The 24,307-nt window shown below is 35.3% G+C and overlaps 1 protein-coding gene and 1 pseudogene across 2 annotated transcripts in view; one reads left to right on the top strand and one right to left on the bottom strand.

Moving 5' to 3' along the window:
- Positions 1 to 452: 452 nt before the first annotated feature.
- Positions 453 to 24,307, bottom strand: part of DSC1 (desmocollin 1) — a 30,389-nt gene continuing 6,534 nt past the window's right edge. The window contains exons 5-17 of one of the 2 annotated variants that reach the window (XM_064578832.1): positions 23,260 to 23,415; positions 17,353 to 17,497; positions 16,020 to 16,186; positions 15,432 to 15,566; positions 13,809 to 13,994; positions 12,006 to 12,265; positions 11,780 to 11,922; positions 7,668 to 7,880; positions 6,176 to 6,415; positions 4,459 to 4,577; positions 3,489 to 3,743; positions 2,702 to 2,747; positions 2,423 to 2,620 (exon numbers count right to left, since the gene is read on the bottom strand). In XM_064578832.1, the coding sequence (XP_064434902.1) occupies positions 2,712 to 2,747; positions 3,489 to 3,743; positions 4,459 to 4,577; positions 6,176 to 6,415; positions 7,668 to 7,880; positions 11,780 to 11,922; positions 12,006 to 12,265; positions 13,809 to 13,994; positions 15,432 to 15,566; positions 16,020 to 16,186; positions 17,353 to 17,497; positions 23,260 to 23,415 (2,055 nt within the window). In that variant the 3' untranslated portion in view covers positions 2,423 to 2,620; positions 2,702 to 2,711. Of the gene's footprint in view, positions 2,621 to 2,701; positions 2,748 to 3,488; positions 3,744 to 4,458; positions 4,578 to 6,175; positions 6,416 to 7,667; positions 7,881 to 11,779; positions 11,923 to 12,005; positions 12,266 to 13,808; positions 13,995 to 15,431; positions 15,567 to 16,019; positions 16,187 to 17,352; positions 17,498 to 23,259; positions 23,416 to 24,307 lie in introns of both variants that reach the window. The other variant, XM_064578831.1, reaches the window with a different exon arrangement.
- On the top strand, positions 6,968 to 7,630 carry LOC135362603 (large ribosomal subunit protein uL15-like; annotated as a pseudogene).

Here is a 24,307-nt window from a genome sequence, read left to right as displayed (position 1 = left end):
CCATTTTTTAAAAGTAAACATAAGCATAGATATCAACTTTTATAAAATATTTTTAATAAACTCGAGAATTGAAAGCTCAGTAAAGTTAAAGAGGTATTTAACAAAGCTAATTTATAATAATCGTATCAATTTTCATCTATCTTGGTGTACCCGTGGGATTTTTTTCAACATGGAATACTTTTGAGATCTGAATCAAGATAAGAAAAACTTAATTGTATATTTTCCCTAACTATAGATTTAATTACAGAAGAACAATTCATAATGACTTATTTATTGACAATTGATGATTAACTTATATGAAATAATCCATAAAAATATAAAATGTTTTATTAACAAACTAAATTGGTAAACAGGCCGTTGGAGTTTCATAAATTTTATCAGTCATACAAATAACATTTAATTTTGAGTGTAAACAGAGAACATGGATTTCCTAAATAAAAGACAAATCATAGTTCCTTTGCAAGATAAATTTGAATAATCTTTGAAAATATTTAAAATAGCCAAAACTGCTTAATACAAATTCATTTTCCGTACTTTCTAACAATTCTGGTAATACTTTTAGAGTGTCTTATTTTGCTAACCTTAAGCCTTTAGTTGTACTTTACGTTCAGATATAAAATTTCTCTTTCCTATTTAAGTAAATATAAGAAATGAAAACATAAACAAACACATATAAGTTAATGTTCAGCTAATGGTTTTTAATTGCTCAGAAAATGTTCTGCACCTACATTCAAGAATATAACATGGCATGATTTATTTCCAAATTTTTAATATTATACTTAAAGATTTCCAAGCAGGTACCATTGTCAGAGTAATGTATACCTCAGACAACAGAAATTGCATTAACCCCCAAAATTATTTTACTCACAGTTGCTATAAAAATCATACATTGTGGACATCCTATAAAATAAAATATTTATTTATTAAAACTACTTTTATATTCTGTTCTAATATCCAATTTCACATCAAGAAACAGCTTTAATCAGAAGCTGTAATTGAGAATAAGAAGAATAATTACAAAATTTAAAAAAAATCAACCACCCTTTTCAATAGTTTACTAGCTAATAGATTAAAGAAAATGAAAGAGTTTTTTGGTCTGAATGAGAAATTTCTATGTGATATATACTGTTATTGTCTATAAATTTAGAGTGTTTGGCACAAAAGACTATTAAAATATTATTTAAATATGTAGTTTCTTTCTATTTTAATACAATATAATACCCTATTTAAATGTTGTACATTCAAAATAATTTATTAACTCATATGTTCATTCATTTATCCATCATTCAACAATTGTTTGGTTAAGTGTTGCTTTCATAGATTTCCATGTTTTAACATTTACATGCTAGAAATTTGTTATTTTTGACTTTCCATTTTCTTAAAGTAATTACCAAGGTAGGCAGAGTATTAAATTCCAAAATGGATGCTCATTCCATTTTTAGCATATTTAAAAGGCTAAGCACCGTGGATCAGGATTGCAAGTCTCATGTTTGCCAGGCTGGTTTCACAAATGCTTGAAGATGGTGGGCCTCTGTCAAACTAGACAGTGCATGTTTTTGCCAAGGTATTTATATTTTAAAAAGGTAACAGTACATCCTGATGGGCAAACAAAACATATTTGTGAGTCTAAGTCAACCATGGGCATCAAGGTTACAATTCTTTCTTGGAAATCCTCCCATCTGATCCTTACAAAATCTCTATGGCTCACATTATTGTGGGCTTGTTCTGGTCCATGCCTTTCCAACAAACGTAGAAGCTGTAGGAACCGGATTATGCATCCATATGGGCAGAGATCCAAGGACCAAGCGCTGACCAAGCGCTGAAGGCTCCTGAAAGCAAACAGTGCTGGGAGCACCCTGCAGTGTGAAAAGTGCAGTGAGAAATGAATACTTATTCACCAAATTGAAGACTGCACCAAAGAATACTTAAAAGTCCTTCAATACATAGCCCCTCAGGTAGAAGAATCAATTCTCTGGCACCAAAGACAGTATTTCTAAGAATATTTCTAAGAGCAATCTCCCCAGAATTTTGAAGAAAATATTTAATTTTCATCTCAAATTAAAATTCATTTTTCATTTGCTTCGACAATACCCAGCTCTCCCACCACACACTTTCATAGCATAGAGAGTAATGTAAGTTTTCGAATAGAAGATGCAAGAATGCACACTGGTAGAGTCCTGAAAAGGGCAATATATACATGCATATAAAAGAAAATTAACACATGAAACTTTTCTTTCTAGCGAATATGGAAGTTATATCAGACGAGGAGAATTTAGGGGAGCTTTGTATTTATAGTATCCTTATCTATACATGACTCAAAGTTTACTTCCAATAAACAAACATATTAGCAGATGCTGCTATCATTTTACATTCAGTAAATTCCTACATATGCATTTGTAGATGTTTCTCTGTTAAAACACATTTATTTTTTTACACATGTCTTTGCTAGTGTCCTAAATTTGGGTTCCAGATGATCTAGAAACTCAAGCCCTTCTTCTTCCTGCCAATCAGTGCAACAGCCTACAGAGTCGGCCATAGACCCTTTTCCTTCATAGTTATACGAACGCACGTAGTCTTCAGAATGTCTATGCTCCTCGTCTTGTCCACACAGATACACCTTCTGTATCAAAAAAGAGCACATTTTATTATTTTTTTAAAGACACCTAAACATATTAGCATAAAAATAATGTCTTTGATTTACCTTTTACTCTTTAATTTTTAATCAGAGTGTGTCCTTTAATGGATTCCTACATATAAAAAATGCACATGATTGGTGTGTATTATATTCATTCTGAAAATACAGCAGATACATAAATGCTCCTCGTGAACACATTTATGAAAACTAAAGATACATATTACAAAGCTAACCTACAGTTTCCCATTTGAACATAAGATCTGTACAGTTCCAATGTATCTTTTCAGCTTCTTCACATATTTGGGGGAACAAATATAGGCTTCTGTTTATAAACAGTTACATAGTGACAATAATGTAAGTATTCAACTGGCTAATAATAACCAATATTGATTACTCTGAACCTAAAACAAGGAACTAAAACCCAAAATAAAAGCTGAACAGTCTGTCTGGTTGATGTTGGTAGCCAGGCCTTCATAACTACACAGAGGATTCAGTACACTAAAAAATGTTTATAAATTATGATCCATGCATCACTCTATACAAATCTTTCATTCCAGGTGATTTTCCTGGTAATTTTTACAGAAGAAGCTGCCAGTCTTCTTACACTCCCTAAACATGTATACATATGCCATTCCTAGATAGTTGTGTAGTTTTGTAAACCTTATTTTAAAAATTAAACCTGGAAAGATCATTTTTCCCTTTGGGCTTGGGCCTGAAATCCGTATCTATGATAATTAAAGACTCAAAAGGTTATGAGTTCCATGTGCCTGAGGAGTAAAACTTTTGGGAAATCCTGATTTATACATCATTTTTAACTTTCATGGAATAGGAGCTCGAAGACATTGGCACTCACCTCGCCAAGCCGAGGTTGGGTAAAGCTGTGCCAGTCGGTACAAGTGTATCTGCCAGGCTCCATCACTCCCTGTCCTGCTCCCTTGACAGATTCCAAGGTCTGATGTCCACCTCCTTTGCTGGAATCCAAAGTGTAGCCACCTTTGACCATCTCAAAGCTTTGCTGTGTTTTGACTCCTTGGCCACCAAGAGTGCCAACAGACATGCTTGTGTCACAAATGTTGGATGTCTGTGTGGGGAGTCTAATATTTGCTTCCTAAAAATAAAGGTAGAGTTATAAAATGAGTGAATCAATTGAAACTAACAATTTCCTTTCATTTCTTTCCCATCAGAATTCATTATGTTGAAGCCCTAACCCTCAATGCCTTAGAATGTGATCTTGTTTGAAAGTAGGTCATTACATATGTATTTAGTTAAATTAAGATAAGGCCACACTCAGGGTGGGTAAGGTGAAATTTGGACACGGACATGCACACAGGGAGAAGAATGCCATATGAAGATTTGATTTATGCTGCCCTAAGTCAAGGAACTACCAGTTTGTGATTCTTTGCAGTCCTATGAAACTAATACAATAGAATTATGAAGTTTAATGAGTCAACCCAGGGATGCCTCGTGGCTCAGTTGGTTAAGCATCTGCCTTTGGCTCAGGTCATGATCTCAGGGTCCTGGGATCAAGCCCCGCATCAAGCCCCACGTTGGGCTCCCTGCTCAGCGGGGAATCTGCTTCTCCCTCTCCTTCGGCCCCTCCCCACCACATGTGTTCTCTCTGTTTTGCTCTCTCTCTCTCAAATAAATAGATAAAATCTTAAAAAAAAAAAAAAACGAGTTAACGCATGCAGAGCAGGTGGAGTTCTGCTTGGCATAGTAAGTGCTCAATAAACATTAGTTATTATTATTACTATTATTATGTAATAATCAGCTGTTATCATTGGATCACCATACAATTCATTCGGAAGTGAAATCTAATTTACCATCACTTCTTCTCCGGGTCCTTCAGTGTTTGACACAATTAAATTTTGCTGGGCTACGTCTGGAAAACATTTCTTTACTGTTCTCTTGGCAGTAACACAGAAACAAGTAAACAGAATACCTAAAAAATAAAAAAAGTATTTAAGTAAAATAGCATTTTTTCATGCTGGTGTATATCATTTAAATCATGATATTTTAAAAGTTTCTTTGCAGAACTTTAAAGAATTTGTTCTATAAATTAAGATCCCTTTGGGTCATGAAATTTAAAACAGAATATTAACAAATGTATTAGTATATAGACCATCACTGTCTTATTGAGATTATGTTATTAGGCTAAATGAGAAAAAGATCAATTAAAAGTAAGAAGGATGAAGTGAGCATAGTTTATAATAGGTCTCTTCCCAAGTCCAGAATTAACTTAAATGTTTCTCTTATTTCCTCCACACTGAAATAGTAACTCCCTTTGATTGAAATTTAAGCTAGTATTATTGATAATTCAAATCCATACAGAACACACTCAAAGGGCATTAGGCCTAAATACAAACATGAAAGGCAGTTACATAAAATCTGTGCCCAGTTTTGAAAGTGTAATCACTGTGCTAAGGGGAACGTCCAGTTTAACCTGAAACTCAAATCAATGAATTAGGACACAGTAAAGACTATGGGAAAGGTCTGTAAATGCAAATAGGTTCTGTAGTCAAATAAATTATTGAAAAAGAGAGGAAGGCTTGAGGGAAGGTGAGTGGGAAGAAGAGATGAAAGAAGTGTGGGCAATGATTTCCATCACTTTTGCATCTTGAAAAAAGTTCGCAGAATGCAAAATCTTAACATCCTTTGCATGTATGTATTGTTTTCCTCAGTGGCTCACCATATGACCATTTACCACTAACAGGAGTCTTTTTTTTTTTTTTTTTTTCAGAATTCCAATTTTCTTTCTTTTTTAAGTTCATTTATTTATTTTTAAGTAACTCTACACTCAACATGGGGTTCAAACTCACAACCCTGAGATCAAGAGTTGTGTGCTCTTTTGACTGAGCCAGCCAGTCACGCTTCATTGGAGTCTTCTTAAGATGTATGTTAAATCAGGGCATCTGAGTGGCTCAGTTGGTTAAGCAGCTGCCTTCGGCTCAGGTCATGATCCCAGGGTCCTGGGATCGAGCCCTGCCATTGGGCTCCCTGGTTGGCGGGAAGCCTGACTCTCCCTCTCCCACTCCCCCAACTTGTGTTCCCTCTCTCGCTGTCTCTCTCTGTCAAATAAATAAATAAAATCTTAAAAAAAAAGATGTATGTTAAATCCCTCCATTAATAACAGTGAGCATAAACATCTATGTGAATTTTGTAAGTACTCTTCACTAATTCTTCCTGTGCATAAACTTGGTGGTTAAAAGACTATGTTTTGTATGGGAGGGAATCTTAACCAACCTCTTTATGATACTTGTGGGAAAATGAGCTCAAAGAAGAGGAAATGATCTATCCAGTGTCTCACACCTTCTTATTGGAAGAACTAAGTGTACACCTTAAAATTGGTTTAAATTTAATCTGCTCTTACTGATATGTTTCTTCTGTGAATTGAAACCCCCAGTCACATAGTACACACAAGAGTTTTAAAAGGACACATTTACTAAAGACTATAAAGGTCATTAAATAAAGAACTACCATATATGTATTTTAAATATTAGATAAGCCTTCAACTAACACATTCTAGATAATTATACTTACATAACAGCAATGCGGAACCCAACACCATGGCAAGAATAGCCCATCTTCCAAGTATTACTTTTGGCTTAACATCTCTCACAATTTTAAAATTCATTTTACAGTCAGATGGGGTTGTACAGTCACAGACTCTCACCGTTAACATGTGTTTTGCATGTAAACCATGTCTATCTTTTATTATGATAGGCACATTATAAATGTTATAATCAAGAATTTGCCGCTGATGAAGAATGGCAGTTTTACCTAGAGAAAAAAAGACAGAATGTATATTGATATGACCTTTCAATCACAACATTATTCCTACTTGGTATGCTTGGGGTAGGGTAAGGGGTTGAAGGTGCAGAATTTAGCTTAAAGGAAAAACTCTAGTGGTTCTTTTTTCTTTCTTTCTTTCTTTTTTGAGAGGGAGAGACGGAGACAGAGGAGGGGCAGAGAGAATCCTAAGGCAACTCCATGCCCAGGATGGAGCCCAAAACAGGGCTCAATCTCACAACCCTGAGATCATAACCTGAACTGAAATCAAAAGTCCAACAGACACTTAACCTACTGAGCTACCCAGGTGCCCCTCATTTTTATTTCTTAAAAATGATCTTGATTTCTTGAAAAACCAGGAAAATGAATTAATAGTGCTCTACACTTACATTAGACTAATCTATATTTAACATTACTCAAATATTATATTGAAATGGATTGATGTGTTTTCTTAAAAGATATTTGGAACAAGAGTCTAAATATAAATATATTATCCATTGCTTTTAAAAGGTAAGGTATTGCTCTTTTGTCTGGGCTGCCAACATGCCATCCAGACTGAGGAAAACCCAGAAACTTTGGGGGTCACGTGAGCCACGGCCACGGCCACATGGGCTAACACTGGAAGCACCCAGGAGGCGGGGGTGATGCTGGGGCATGCATGCTTCACCATCAGATCAACTTTGACAAGTATCAGCCAGGTCACTTTGGAAAAGTTAGTATGAGGCATTACCACTTAAAGAGGAACGAGAGCTTCTGCCCAACTGTCGACCTTGACAAACTGTGGACCTAGGGCAGTGAGCAGACACGGGTAAATGCTGCCCAAAACAAGACTGGAGATGCTCCTATCACTGATGTGCTGCGCCCCGGCTACTGCAAAGTTTTGGAGAAGGAAAGCTCCCCAAACAGCCTGCCATCGTGAAGGTCAGATTCTTCAGTGGAAGAGTGGAGGAGAAGACTAAGAGTGTGTGTGTGTGTGTGTGTGTGTGTGGCGGCAGGGGGTGGGGTAGGTCTGTGTCCTGGTAGCTTGAAGCCATGTGGAGGGAGATTCATTAAATGCTAACAAGAGCTTTTAAAATAATAATAATAGTGATAAATTTAAAAACAAGGTATTATCCTTTGTGGGGGATCAATAAAATAATTTCCTAATATGAATGTTTATTTATCATAATGAACTAAGGTGAATGTCAAAACCATCAGCCATCTTAAGTTCCCACTGATTAGAAGATTTAGCATAATTACATACCATCCTTTGTTTCTAAATTCCAAAGTTTGCTGGTAGAATTACCCAGAAAGAATTGAAAAGGTGGACCATTCTCGGGTCCATCAGCATCTACAGGTTTCAGAACAGCATAATCCTTAGCATGCTGACAAATTGTCACTTTTGTATCAATTTGTGGTGGGTGATCATTACAATCTTCCAAACGAACTACTAATGTTCCTGTGCAAGATCTGCCATCTAAGAAAAATAAAAAATAGGATATTTCTTCACTTAAAAACTTATTTTCAACATTTCTGTGATACACAGCTGACATTTGCTTTCTAGTGGCTGTCTGAACTTGATTTTCACATACTTTTGGATCACAAATACCATTGCTACAAATACAAAATAGTGATATGTCACTCTTCCTTGAAGATTGATGGCTCTATCAGATGTTATCTTGAGGTGCTTTTTAAAATGAAAAGGCATGAGATTATGAGCAATGTCATTACAGAATAGCCACTTGAAAATGAAATTGATTTCTTACAGATTTCTTTGTGAAGAGCATATATTCATCTTGAATATACAAAAACTTCACATTTGGTCATCAATCACTTCCTTTGACTTCCTCTTCTGACTCATTTCCTCACATATTCTTTGCCTGAACTTTGTAAAACTTCTCATCAAACCCACTAGGTGCACTCTTTGCTGTTTGCTTTGGTACATTCTGTTGCCACTGCTGGGACTACTTTTCTCTTTCTCTTTGCCTGGTAATACTTTGTTATCCTTCAAGAATCCACTCAGATAACTCCTCTTGAAACTTGCCGTGACATCTATGGACAATGGTAGCAATATTCTCGTTTGATTTCTCAGAACACTTTGCTCATCACCGTCTCACACACTGAACTGTGAACCTGTTCATCCTAAGAGCTAAGTCATGTTCATCTTGAGAGCCTAATGATCTGCCTAGCATTTCTTGGCTAACTTATAACTTCATACTAACACCTCGAACATAATGCAATTACTATTTTATACTTTACAAAAAACTTAGTTGAACAAACCATAAAAATAAGTTTGCACCCCCTCCCTAATTCAATAAATATGTTTTTGGCCTAGGAGCTATTACTCATCTCCAGATGGCCACTGTTACTGGCCTAATGCTTTACACCTTAAGTCTCAATATCTTTAATGAAAATATTGCCCATTATTTGTGTTTAAGAGATAATGAAGTTCAAAAAACATGTCTAAATTTTACCATTTGTGAGAAGACAATAAACTACGATAAATGGTAAGCTTTCAAAATTGAAATGAACAGAAAAATAATTGATACAGTTTCTCATTTTTTTGCTTCGAATGCTGGTCTAAATTTGGAGTATTAGATAAATTCAGCATTTATCATAAAGACCACTATAAATCATATGCAAATATAATCCATTTTTAATTTGAAATAACACTTAAGCCATATCTTGTAGTATATTTCAGTGATGATTTTCTGTTGAATAACTACAAAATTAATTTATTAAAAGTTATTTTTAAATTACTTCACAAAAGTCCACTATTTTATATACCTCTTTAAAAATTATTCTATCTGAACAAATTTACAATATCTAGAAATAAAAGAGAGATACAGCTCTTCTAATAAGAAATCTGCAATAGGATATAAACATTTTGATACGGCCAGAAATTTGTAGATAAATTTGAATACAGTAACAACTTCAAAATCAGCAAACTAACAAAGATGTGAGTTAATTAGCACAATTCCTTAGAGGAACGTGATATAAATGAGAAGCAATGAAACACCCTTTTATAGAAAAGATACATTACTTGTGATAATTAACATATCATCCCCAGGGAAGGGAAACTTAAGAGGTATTAAGAGAAGAACTGAACACAGGCAAGTGGAAACAGTCATAGAAGATGTGACTGTCATTCATTTGAAGAAGTTAAGGGACCTGAATTTCAAAAGGAGGGGCAGAGCTATCCTAGGCAGAGGGTGCATAAAACAGTGCTTTCTAGAATGACAGCAGGGAAACCGGTCTGCTTGACAAAGAAGACTGACACGAGAAACAGAAGTAAAGAAATTGGATTCAAAGAAAGCTAGAAGAAAGTCTAGTCTAGGTCATCATCTTGAAATATTTATGAGCACCAAAACTAAACATTTATGTGGAAACATAACATTATATATTTGGTCCTTGGAAGTATATATTAATGGATTAAAGTTCAAATACACAAAAGCATTGATGTCACCATGTGGTCTTACAGTAAAATGTCTATGACATCCATGTCTTTTCTTCTTCGTGAGCACACCTAGGTTATCCATGAGCCTGGGGCATAGATTCTTAAAGATTTGGCATTTCATTTCCTTGTATTTTCAGCAACAAAAGACAAAGTTAATTTCTTATATTTCTATTCTCTGTTTTTTCCTTCTCTTCAAATAGTATTTCATTTTCCTGTCGCTAGCTAAGCGTCCTCATTTCTGCAAAACTCCCCTTTATCCTTTAATCGGGGCAGCTCTTAACTAATTTCTACTTCTTATGATATCCATACAATCTTTTATGGGGAAAGTTGTCATACCAAGAACCTCTTGAATATAGTAATCCTTTCTTTCATATCATATGAGAATTTGGCCTTGTCTTCTAAATTCTAGTTTCCATGGTAATTTGCCTAGTACTTGGAATTTACTAGACTATCAACGTTTGTGAAATAAACGAGTAAATGTAAATCCTTCTTTGACATCATAATTGTGCTTTTAAACCATTCAGCTTTCACTTTTGCTTATGCAGGAGTAGCAAATCACCCAGGGTTTTAGAGTGGCTGCAACATTAACGATATTTCTCAGCTAACGTTTTCTCCATTCTTTAGTAGTTTTTTTTTCCTACCTATATTGAAAGAACTACATTAAAAGCCTGTGTGAGAGGTATCAAGAGGAAGGGAAGGTCATTTAGTTGTTCTTTTAGATTTTGAAAACTAGACATTTTTGGCACATGGAAATAGTACTTTACAAGTGCTTGTTTGTGCATTTTTATGGTGCATATATTAGCCTAGTAGCACATGTATACAAACATACTAGTAAATATAAGGAGGTTGCTGTGTGTGGCTCTCAGCCCGTAGATAAACAATTTTGTGGCTAGACTGGCCCTTGTGGTTCTTATATGATTGCAAGGTGTCCCAACCATCAGGAAACTTTGGGGAAAAAAAAGGTTTATTGCTTACACATCCCGGAAATTATGTGGCACTCCCGGGGCCACACAGCGAGGATGTGGGGGGCAGGGAGAAAAAAAGCAAGCCTGGGATACTGCTTTTATTGGGGTCAAGAGTGGGGGCTGAGGGTTCCTCGAGCTTACTCTTTACTGGTTAATTTAAGACATAAGAGTAGAAATTTAAAGAACTCGGAAGTGAAAAAACCAGTGGCCGCAGGGGTCAGTTACTGAAATCAAGCAAGAGCTCTAAAACAAAGGAGCTTGGGATGGTAGAGCTATTGTGATTTGGTCTGGATCATTTTCTAGTCTGCTTGGCAATGTTTATTCCAGATAGCCATCTTCGAAGCTGATGCCTTAGCAATCAAAGCTTAAGTCAGGCAGGCACTTGCATTACAAAACAAACAAACAAAACTGTCAGGGCATACACTGTAGCCCACTGTAATGGTCCACATTCAAAAATGGCGTACTACGAGGAGTGTACATTCAAAAGGATTTGGAAATTACTACTTTATGACATTTGAAGGACATTTCTTCACAAGGTAATTTCTAGGATTAGCCTTGGAGAAGGATTGCAAACCACCACAAAAGACTTGAGTCATCTTTTGACCATTTCTTAGGAAATAGGGTAAGCCCATTAAGAGAGGCTCAGAACAGACATACCTTGAACCCAACTGTTTTAGGAGGGCTAAACCCTTTCAACAAGTTCAAACCATAATAATCCAAATTTGTACTCCTAAAAAAAAATGGAGATCTTGGAGGATGCCACCATGTCTTCGGCCATTCATCACTTCCTAGTTTTGCATTACTGATGCACTGGAGCTGACATTGGGTGGTCTCCGATAAATTGAGCAATCAATGCAAATCTGTTTTGCATGAACTTCTAATATGAAAGTAAACAAAGTTCACCCCCAGATTTCCTTAAAAATATATCCTCTATTTCTAGAAAATTGCACTCACCTGTATCCATTGCAACCACGGAGACATTGTAACGGTCGTTTTTTACAAATTTTGATTCTCTATCTAGCACTTTTAGAGTTCTCAAGTTACCGGTGTGTTCATTAATTTCAAACCAGTTATCTTCATCTCCTATCTTCTTATACCTAATTTTTAGAAATCAAATGTAAATGCTCAAACCAAAGAGTGGATATAATCTCAAAATATGTCATTTTGAAGAATACCTTACCTTAAGCCTTCACCACTGCCTGTTTCTGGATCCAAAGCTTTGTATCCCTGCAATTCTTGTCCAGGTTGGAGGCCATCTGTACTCTGAATAACTTTTACTGGAGGTTGGCATTCAGGACCCTCATCACAGTCTTTAATTTTAACAGTGACAGTTGTGGTACACATAGTAGGAGTTTTTGAATTTGCTGCTTTAGTGAATTGTGCTTCATTAAGTACACCAATTTGCAAAATAACCTGGTGATTGACTTCATAGTTCAATGCCTGTTCAATAAACATATTTTAATCAGTCAATTTGTAACACTATATATAGAAGACTTATAATTACGATTCCAAGTTTTAGCACAAAAAGGAATATCATTTTCGTGTATAAAATGTTACCAAAAGCAGGTGCTAATGTAGTTAAAGACTAATAGTTGACTACCTATAATGATAAGCACTATCAAATGCAAAACTGTTGACGATTTAACCAATTTTTCTTCTCACTTTTCTTCGGGACGGTCCTGCCTTCAGTTTTTTTCATTACAAGTTTAAATATTAATAGAAATACAGAATAAGTGTTTGAATAAATCCAAATTTATCAAATGGGATAACAGTGATACCTAAGACAACAGAAGTATATAAAGAGTATAAGAAGAAGTATATAAAATAATTAGACCACTAGGACATGAGATTTGGTTATAATGGAGCAGTTCCTCTGAATGTATATGTAAAAATTATAGTGATACTATCTAGTAGCATCTTATATTATATTTAGGGTTTTTTTTAATTATTACATTTAAGGTTGTATAGCTCCTAATCAAAGTGCTCAGTCCTGAACTGAATAAGAAAGAATCTTGAAACAATGGTTAAACAATTAGAGACTGAAATCTGTCAAGATAACAGAAAAAGGAAAGCAAGAGAAAGAAACCTAGACCCCACAAAAACAATAAAAAAGGAAAAAAAAGCCCAGTAAGAAAAAGAAAAAGAGAGTGAGTGAGAGAAAGAATAAGCAATATAATAAAGGGCATTTTCTAAAAATCTTAGGAGGAAAGTACGACTTGTGCATGCAGCCTCTAAGAAAATACACTGTCCCTAAGAAATTAATCAGGGAAAATATGTCAGAGGTTAGTAAGGGCAATGGGTAGAAGGACACAGAAAGGAACTAGGTGTGTCTACAGCCATACCACCTTGAATACGCCTGATCATGTCTGATCTCAGAAGCTAAGCAGGTTCAGGCCTGGTTAGTACTTGGAAGGGAGAAAGGAACCAGATTCAGTTTATCATTCTGGGTACTAGTAATTGCAACTGAATTTTTAAAATCCCAAAGCACTGGCTACCTCAAATATAGGAGGATTAATGGGAATAGCTGCTGAATATTTAATAAATAGTCTGTCTTATGCATCATAGAGAAGTAAAAGTATAATATGAGCATGAAGGCAATTGAAAAATCTAGAGGTTTGATTTCCAGTAGTGGTTCTTCCATTTCTCTCTGTCTTGTGTTCTATAAAGTAAGGGACAAGTGGGTGTCTAAGACTCCTTCTAAGACTAATATTTGATTACTAATACAATATTTCTTTGCCTTGGTTTTCCCCATGTATAGAGAACAATGTGTTTTGTGCCTGCAATGCCCATCTTCTAAGAAAAAAAGTAAGGGTAAAATAATAATAATTAAAATATTTAAGTAAACAAATGTAAATCATTTCAGCATTGCATTGCAATTCTCTAGCCATATACATACAGGAAGTACTATAGAGATATATAATATGTACATTATACATTAGTATTTTTTAAAGTATTGCTTGATCGTTTTGTTGTTGTTGTTTACCTTGACAACACACAAGACTGCTTCATTTGTATTGGGGTCTGTGCTAATTTTGAAGTTTCCATTTTCATTTCCCTGTAGGATCTTGTAGATAGCCTTTGAGTGAGGAGTGTAAGGCAAGTCCTGGTCATGTACCGCCATTCGTAAAATCTCGACATCAATTCTGTTTTCTTCTACTTCTGTAAAATACTAAAACAATTGCCTCTTGTTATGATAAATTCATAGCTTTAACAACATGATTTTCTACATTTAAAGAAAAAGAAAATAAAGTTATATGGGAACATGCCATCATAAATTGGAAAGAATTTACAAATTTCATGCATAGATTACTTCTTTCCTCACTAAACTGCTTTCTCAAATCTTATCCATTCTTCAAAGACTAATTCATGTCTTAACTTCTAAACTTCTCTGAAATCACTCAAGCCCTCAGATCTGTCTCTATTCTGAATCTCCTCAATAATTATAGCCTATGGTCCCTTTTATATTAACATATTAAGCCTTCAACATTTATAGATAATTATAACCTACACTGATTTCTTATTATTACTGGATGACTTGTTATTATGCCAATTTTTGTTTTTAATTTACTTCTGATTCCTTAGCAGACATTTTAAGGAAAAAGTTTTTCCTTTTTTTGAGAAATTAAATCACATTTTTTCCTCTTCCCTCCAAAAAAGAAATATAGCTACAGAAGCATATTATATTAAAAGATTTAAAAAAGTAGTAAACCAGAATCTTCTAGAAATGTAAAATGAATTCAAAGAAGGATGATAACCTCATAGCCTTTGGAGTATAACAGATCTTGATTCTAATCCCAGTTTTTCCTCTTACATGGTCTATATGTATGAGATCATAAGCAAATTACTTAACTGACTTTTCATTTTCTCAAATAAACTATGGGATAAACATATCCTTACAAATTGTAGGGATTCATATAAAACATTGTATGAATGTGCCTATCACTGAAGGTTTTCTCTTCTCTAACTTGTACTCTGGTATAGATTAATGAAAAAATGATCACTTACTAAAAGTTCAGGAAAGAAGAGCCATTTCCTGGAAGTGTCATCCTATATATATTTCTTGTACTGTGTACTTCCTAAGGAAAATTTCACTCATACATGATGCTGGGAGGATCTGCATATAGATAATGGGAGGGCCACACTGTACTTATTGATGTCCCAGCTAAGCAGAGGATATAAAGCTAATCTCTTTTGCACCTTAGGAAGTTGAAGTGCAAAGGATACTGGGGGGGGGGGGGGGGGGGGCTCTTTTCCTGCACTCTGTAAAATAAATTTAAATCCAAGGCATCCTTTCCTGCACTCTATAAAATAAATTTAAATCCAAAGCATCCAATAACAGAACTTGGCATCCAAGAAAATGGTGAATACATGAACAACATCAAGGACAAAGAAGCCCTTAGATAGCCAAAAGAGTAGTTTTTTTCCCTAGCATTTAGAAATAACTGGTTCTTCAATTATTTTTACAGAAATCATATTTTTTACATGTTATCTGTCAGTGGTAGCTCTTAAAACCAAAATACGTAATCTCACAGAATTACCAAATTCCTTGTGTGTTTTTTTGAAAAAGTAAATGAACCTAGGTAAATGAATACAAAGATATACTCACAGAAGTTTCGGTAAAATATGGTGGATTGTCATTTTCATCCTCAAGTGAAATAGTAATTGTTCCTGTATTAAATAAACCAAAAGGTTGGCCCCCCATGTCTCGCACTTCCATTACTAACTTGTATGTATCACAATGCTGAAAAAAAAAAAAAGAAAGAAAAAGGTATATTGATGAACACTTCTATTTCCTATAACTTGCAATTCTCATAGCCATGTGTAGGCTCTGATTATTTTACATTCCTTTATTTATTTTTTTACAAAAAAAAAAAAGAAAGGCCACCTTAAATATAAATACAGAACAAGAGATTGGCTAGTCAGTACAATAGAAACCTGATATGTCTAACAAAATTTCAAAATTTAAAGCTATTTCACATCCACACAGCACATCAGGTCAATGATTTTAAGTAAGAACTTATCTAATTCCTTGTACCTTCCCCAAATCTTGGTAGACACAAAGGAAGTATCCAGAGAAGCCCTAAGCACAGCCTGTATGGAAGCAAGCTTGGAGAGGTGGTCAGACTCCTCTGGGAGTTCATTATCAGCGTGAATATAGTTTAGTGACTGTAAAATTAGGTAATCAGTTCATTACTTCTCTATCCAGCAAAGGTGTAGTTGTGGTGATGACACCCGTGTCTGGATGTATGGAGAAATGCTTTGGATGATCTGGGATTTGCTGTAAGATTTTATATTTCAGACGAGTATGGAGAGTGTCAGGTTCATCGAGGTCTATGGCAGTCACTTGTCCCACCGAAGTTCCTGTTCAGATAAATCCCATATTGTCAACAACTTAAAAGAGCCATATAATTGAATTACAAACAAACAAGCTATGGTTGTAGCCTATTCTCCCCAAAATGACAAGTATATTGAATTTACAAACAGGTGGAGTGTCTTAAGCGCTCTCCCAAACTCCAAGCTCCCCTCACTTGGAAATTTCAACGATGTGGGCATTTTGAATAACAGGATTTATATGCCACATGTCTGGGAAGATGCACACCACCTTTGGTAAGAGTGGTTCTCAAATCCTTCCCCCTCAACCCACCACCCCAGTTCACAGACCATTTTGGATGGGACCTTCTCTGCAAGGTCTTGGTTCTTTTATGGGCCAACTTGATAATGTAAGTGAGAGGAATAGCACAGCTTTGAATATGATAACAAAGATTTTATACCTTGGTATTTTAATAAATGTGCTGAATTGTTAATATATGCAAGTAATCATTAGTATATGTAAGACAAGCATTATGTAGCAGTCTGAGTACCATTTAGACAAGCTTTACAGCCCAGACATCCAAGTATGAGAAATGTTGCTTTAGCAAACCACTAACTATGAAAGAACAATGTTAAACATGCATACATATATAATGACAAGAGAATGGAGGAGGCATTTCTTGTAACATTTTTATTTTTAAAATAAACTGGATAGTCTTATGCCCACTGATGTGCCTAGGTCACAATCTTGGCTGCCTATAACATCAAACCAATTTGCCAAGGAAATATATGTATATATTGTTAAAAGTCAGATAAACATTTCCATGAGATGATATATTTCTGGGTCCTTGAAAATGTATTGAAACTTTTTAAAGACTCAGATTATTTATTGCTTTATGAATGCATCTGTGACACCCATGTACATGGTCAAAATAGAAAATATGAATAGCATTTCTGTGACACACTCATATGCATTGTGGATTAATCTAACAAAGTTAGTAACTTCATGTATTAGCTGCCTTGTACCTGTGCATAGCAAAAATGAGCACAAAAAGGTTTGTTTGAAGAGTATATGCTCTTCGAAGATTACAAAGTTTTATATAGAATATCCTTGGCATTCAAGCATTTTTAAGTGTTTTTGCATAATTGTGTTTAAAACATTACTGAGGAACTGAATCAAAGCAAAAATCTAGTGTTTTCCTGCCATGTGGACTTACCAGTTCGACAATTTTCAGGCACACTAAAGACAGTCACTTTGTTTTCAAAATACGGAGCATTATCGTTATCATCTTCCACTTTGAATAGCAAGGGGAGTGGGTACTCCGGGGCGTAACCGTCTGCTGTTGTGGCGTAGGCATATAGCTGAAAGGTAGGCAAGCACCGTCAGCTTGTTCGCAAATGACAAATTAGGCACAAAATTAAGCCTAGCAGTTGGGGAAAGACATGATGTTTAAAAAGTCATCCACAAAAGAATATGCAACTAAGAACCTGTGTGATGGAAAACACACCAGCACAGTGGATGCTGCCATATGCCTTCCATCCTCCTGCAGCGTCCGCGTGATTCGCCCACCCAGGACCATGCTCCCCAGCTAAATGAGGCTACTCTGTTCTCCGAGAATTAACCGCGTGCCCTTCTGCTTGTTAGAATGTATGTAAATATCCCCCAGTTATGCTAATAACAAGTATTTTATTAAAGTTTATAAAAAACAGGATTCCATTTATTTATGGATTTGCATATATGTATAAATAGATATCAACTATCTTCAGTGATTCAGTTATAAATTCTTTTCTCTATTTACCTGCATGTTCTCGTTTTTCTATCATAAACATATTTCTTGTGTAATAAAAGTGCCAATAAAATCACATACACATTCCAAATCCCATCTCAAAATGATATATCTTGGTTTCAAAGGCCAGGATTTAATGTCCTTTTCTTTCAAAGAACATCAATTTATTTCTGCCCTCTTCTTATGTGGCTTATGCATAATAGGTGTTCAATAAATAGTTGTTGAGTTAAACAGATTTTCTTTTACTGACAGCACCAACTAAACATGCCCAAGGTGGATTCTGTATTAATTTAGTTCTTCACCAATATCAATTCTTCCTGATTTTCCTACTGTAACCATCTTCCAAAATGAACCAGGGTTAAAATTCCAGGTATCTACCTCCTCCCTGTCTTTCATTAGCCTTATTTGTCAGTTGCCAAGTTCTAGAGATTCTGGCATTTCTGTGTCTCTGCCACTCATTATCTCTTTTTTATTCTTAATGTCATCATTCTCAAGAGACCCAAAATGTCTCCTACATGTTATCCTACCAATTTTCCTGCAATTGTCCTAATTAACCTTCTCCAGTTTCTGCAGCACTCAAGAGTCAGATTCATTTCCACATAGCACAATTTTGATCATGATATTACCCAATCAGATTCTTTAGTGATCTAGGTATCATCTACCAGAGTAACCACAAAATCCCCACTATTGTGTGAAAAGGCAACATTGCATCTTCACGGTTCATCCAGAGGGGAAGAAACTTCCACTCCAATCTCTGGGATGGAAGGTATTGAAATGACCATGTTCTTTCTGTTTCCTTATTTACTTTTCCCCAAACAATCCCCAGGTAGACTTTTTCAGTAATAAAACTCATACTTTGATTTCCATCAGTCTGATCACTAGCTCTTATTTCTCAATAAATTCCGAACTCCGAGTGGAAATACAGGGGTATTCCGGTTCACCATCCCCATCAGCAGCATGGTGGTTTTCATCACCACCGTCTTATCAGGATGTCACACCTATCAGCATTCCTATCAATCTTTTCCTTTCCCCTCAGATTTTGTATGAATTTTTCTTTCTTTAAACTGCTGCTATTTTGAGATTTTTAGCTACAGAAAACTATGAATTGTTTTATGTCTTTATAAGATGACAATTGTCCTCAGGGATGAAGCCTGAGACATACTGATATTTGTATGCCAAAGCACCTAACACAGTGCCCAAGAAGGTAATTCTTCAATAAGTAGCTTTTCACATTCAATTCCATCCATCTTTCCTCTTTAGAATGATAAACTATCCTTTAAATCGGCCCTTTGTAAAAAATTATCATAAACATTCTCCATAGAATCACGCAATGAATTCTTCTACTTCATCACATTGGCATTAAATTTTAGCCTAAATCCATCCTGCTATAATTTACACAATTTCTTGCTAGTGTTTCTCTTCATCAGAAATGAAGATTATCTGGTTCCCACCATACAATCATTTATAGTTTGAAATAATAGTGTTTCCTGATGTTTAACAACAAGTAAATATCATCATCTCACATTCCACAGATTCAGACATGGTGATTTTGTTTCAGGTACTATTTTCAGGTACCTCGTTTTATTTTTTTTACTAATAATGAGCTAAGTATCTCCAGAAATCATTATTGTAGAGAGGATGATGTAAGCTAGGAATATAGCTAAACTTTAAAGCATAGCCTAGCTCCTAGGAGAATCCATTTATGTTCCTGTAATAGAGAAACTAATTATAAATATTTTCTTATTTAGTCATTAAAGTAAACTCAATAATAGTACTGGTTTTATAGTAGAGTTCACATTATTTTATACTGAAAGCAATAATCATATACTTGAATATTGCTATAAGAAGTATATAGAATATTATACTTTAAAATTAGTCATATTTTTAGCTGAGTTAGAAGAGTATTATTTAAATTTCATGTGCATTTTTGATATATTGTTTCTCCCTTGAATTCTTCTGTAGCTTGAACAATCTCATCTCTTTTAGCCCTTTCCCACTGCAATTTGCTAAATTTTTTTTTTTTTTTTATCTTTGGGAAGATGCAAACAGTTGCCAAAAGGAGTGGGAACTTGAGTTTGACCTTGTAAAGAAAGATATCTAGTGTAGATTGGGCAGAGGTGGGGGAAGCAGTGGCCCCAAAGTGGAGTGGGTACACAATGTGATTAGCAACATACATATAAAGACAATGGGTGGACCTGTGCAGTTGAAAAAGAAACATGTTGCAAGATAATAAGGCTCTGGTTGGATGGGAAAAGGACTAGCCTGAAACCAATTTCTCCCTATGTATTTATAAAAGATACAGATTCTCCTCAACACTCAAAGAGAAATAGGTATGCAACTGCTTTCTTTCATAGAATAACCTGGAACTATTGAAGAAAATCCTCTTCTTATACATCTATTCTTTGAAAAGCTTGGATAAAATGGACTTATACACATCCCCGAAAGATTAGATGAATTTAATGGTTTAAGACAAACTCCTCAAACTGTAATAATGATGTGACTCATCTGGAAAAATACAAGCCAAGATTAAACAATTTAACATGGGGCAAGACAGAGAACAGAAGCACAATGAGGATGTGTATTGAATTAGACCCATGGCAACCTGTGCCAATAATCAATGAACTCAAATTATTTCAAGTAACAATAATTGAGTAATACATAACATTTGTATAGGTTAGATAAATGCAAAAAATAGGGAAATCCTGTCAAAATCCTGTTTTGAGGACAAAATCCTAGAGCATATGTATTGTGTGACCTCCCACTAGGATATTTTTAAAGAGCTGTACAGTTTACATACTGATTTTACCAATATTTGAGTATTTAATGTTTGCAGCAGCTCTGAGGTAGATAAGACAACTATTAGTAGCCCGTAAGACAGAGAAGGAAACAGATTCTTGAAGGTTGTGATGCGTCTAAGGCTAAAAGAAAAAGTGGCAGATAATGAAGATCTACTAATTTCCAGAGAAATAAGCTTTCCAATATAAAGCTAGTAAGTGAAATTGATTTGATAGAAAAGCAAAGATGTATTATTTTAGTTTGCACCTCTATGTTGACAGAGAAGGCTTCCATTCTATATTGCCTCAAGTGATTCCATGTTTCATCATGTTTATATCTGGTTGTTATACTTCCCTTTATGAATCTTACTAATTTGCAAGTGGTATTTCTTAATATCAATTCAACCTTAACTATGTTAATGGGAACTAGAAAAACATGGGTAATTCTGAAATAAAAATTATCCAGAAGCCCAACAATAAGCATAAATTCCAAACTATTTTATTCCTTTTGTCCTTCAAAAGATGTTAAAAAATAGCAAAGTAACTTTTTAAAAAAAGTAATCTCTTCATCCAACATCGGGCTTGAACTCACAATCCTGAGATCAAGAGTCACATGCTCTACCAACTTAAGCCAGCCTGGCACTCCAGTGTAACTTATTTTTTTTTTTTTAGATTTATTTATTATTTATTTTAGAGAGAGCGCACGGGGGTGAAGGGCAGAGGAGAGGGAGAGAGAGTCTTAAGCCAACTCCATGCTGAGCACAGAGCCCCAGGTGGGCATGGTCTCACGACCCTGAGATCACCACCCTGAGATCACAACAGAGTCAAAACCAAGAGTTGGTTACTTAATCGGCTGCACCACCCACACGCCCTTTTCTTTTTAATAAAACTATTCTCTCCTCCTTTTCTCTGACAATGATCCAGTGAGAAGCAGCTGAAGACTTCAAAAATTCAAAAACAGGATGTTATCAGCAAAATAAGAAATGAAATGTACATTGCAGCATACAGAGTTATTATTTCTCCTCAGGAGTGACTACTAGTGTTAGATCTTTTCTTCTTATACTGGATCTTTAAAAGAGGCAGAGGGACGCCTGGGTAGTTCAGTGGATTAAGCATCCACCTTCAGCTCAGGTCATGCTCCCAGGGTCCATGGATAGACACCTCCATTGGGCTCCTTGCTCAGTGGGAGCCTGCTTCTCCCTCTACCTGCCGCCGCCTCTGCTTGTACTCTAACAAATAAATAAATAAAATCTTTTTAAAAGGGGGGGGCAGAGAATTTACATATTTACACACACACATACCTATATATATATCAACTTTTTATTTGGTTTCTTGATAGATTATAATGTTTGCAATAATGCTTAGTGTACCTCTCCTATTAGAGTCTATGTAAGCTATTTCTTAAAGTAATAATTTAGTATTATTATGCATAAAGTATGTCTGTTTAGAGAATTTGGGTGGGAGCATAAAATTATAAAGAAAATGTGTCATTCTAACCCAACCATTTAATTTAATTATGAAATCCCTAAAGTGGGACATTATGCTGTTCTAAAAATTTTACAACCTTATCCAATGCTTTGACATCCTTAGGATAGGGTCTTCACCCTCCCCACTCCCCCCGTGATCATTCACTCCTTTCATGGCTGCCTTTGTGTGGCTACTAGTTCCTGCTTATCTTTCGGATATCTGATAAGATGTTACTTTCTGGACTGCCCAAGTATGAGATAATTTTCCCTTTTATGGACTCCTTTAATGAAGAGTTCTTTAATTCAAGAATCCAAGCGCTTAAACAATTTAACTCACCATCTCCCTGAAACTCACTGTGAATTTCTCCTGTATGTCAGGTTAGACCTCAGAACACTAAGGAGATATGTGAAGTTTGAGACAGAAAAAAGAAAGGATTTAATTTTCAGAAGAGCTAGAATTTTTCTTTGGGTCAAATTAGATAGAATAAGAGGAACTTATAAACTTATTCTGGATTACTAAAGAAATAAAATGATATCCAAGGTTCTCATGGCTGTAGGACAGTCAGAGAGAAGAAAAGAAAAGAAGCACAATATTATTCAAGAGGTGAAAGCAGTGAACCTCAATCTTAAGATATGTTTAGAATTATGTTGGGTGACTTCAAATTTTCAATTGCTGGGGCCCCATCCCAGAACAATTAAATCAAAATTTCTGGGAAGTGACCCAAGCATCAGTATTTTTTAAAAAGTTCTCATGTGATTTATAATGTACAGTCAGGTTGAGAATAATTGAAACCTGTTATTATAGGGAACTACAAACTCAACAAAATTACTGCTATTGTCTCAGGGTTCTACAGATCAAAGCCTGGCCTTTAAAATTTGTCATTATATTTTACATAGCTTTTCTCCCTTTTTCTTCCCTTATGATACTCATTATCTTTCTTCATTTAATAGCACTAATAGAAATTTGAAGTTTACATTATACATTAACAATATTTAAAATGTTAAATCAAATAATGCTTCTAATATGTAAATAAGCAGCACTGAAAGTATAAAAACCATAACTAAAAAGATAATTCTGAATAATCCAATGATCTTACTGGAAACTGTTCATATTGCTCACGGTCTATGCTTCGTGTACAAAAGATATCCCCCGTGTCCTTATCTATGTAGAACAAATTGAAGGGTTCTTTGTCCACTCCTGGTCCACTTATGGAGTAAAAGATGGTGTAGTTCTGTGCAGCATCAGATTGGACCTATAACATTAAGTGACAATTTAGTAAAAGAACAAATATGCTACGATAAATACCTTCAACCTAATCTGTCGTGATGCTTTAATTTTTATCACTTGCTCTCTTTCCTATTCACCTATTCTTTCTTTCCCCTGCTTATCTTCCCATCATTCCCCATATTTTTCACATTCTTATTCACATTCTACAATGTGCAAAGCCACAAACTGGATCATCTATTTGATCCCAAATTCTTCTGAATTCTCTGCATATTTCTGGAAAACCTTGGAGTCGAACATACCTTCACAATTCCTAGTAACTTAGTTCTTATTCCTGTATAAAGCATAGTAACAATTTCAGTGGTTTTGACTTATTTGGAATGGAAACTTTTCTGATTAAAAAAAGTAAAAATAGGGGCGCCTGGGTGGCTCAGTCGTTAAGCGTCTGCCTTCGGCTCAGGTCATGGTCCCAGGGTCCTGGGATCAAGCCCCGCATCAGGCCCCCTGCTCCGTGGGAAGCCTGCTTCTCCCTCTCCCACTCCCCCTGCTTGTGTTCCCTCTCTCGCTGTGTCTCTCTCTGTCAAATAAATAAATAAAATCTTAAAAAAAAAAAAAAGTAAAAATAATGCAACCTTCCACCCACAATTAATTCATAATTTCAAAGCTGGTCTATTTTTACACTTCAGCTAGCTGGCAGTGACATCACCTTTTTGGTATAAACAAAAATACTGGTCTTTTTTGTGAGGATAAGTGTTAATTAAGGGGACAATTGAATTATGCAAAATCTGTAGGCATGTCCTCTCTCCTAGAATGCTGAAGTCTGGTAGAGTATTCAGGAAAATCTGGATGTAGATTTAAGAGCATCAGAAACTCAAAAAATAAACTTGTTTCTAAATGTTGAATATGATTTCTGGAGGAAA

Source organism: Mirounga angustirostris, unplaced genomic scaffold, assembly GCF_029215605.1.
Source record: "Mirounga angustirostris isolate CCGP_5_RB_7025 unplaced genomic scaffold, mMirAng1.0.hap1 SCAF_14, whole genome shotgun sequence".
In the NCBI taxonomy this organism is placed as follows: Eukaryota; Metazoa; Chordata; class Mammalia; order Carnivora; family Phocidae; genus Mirounga; species Mirounga angustirostris.
Note: the sequence above shows the minus strand (reverse complement) of the source record. Positions and strands in the feature narration are given on the sequence as shown.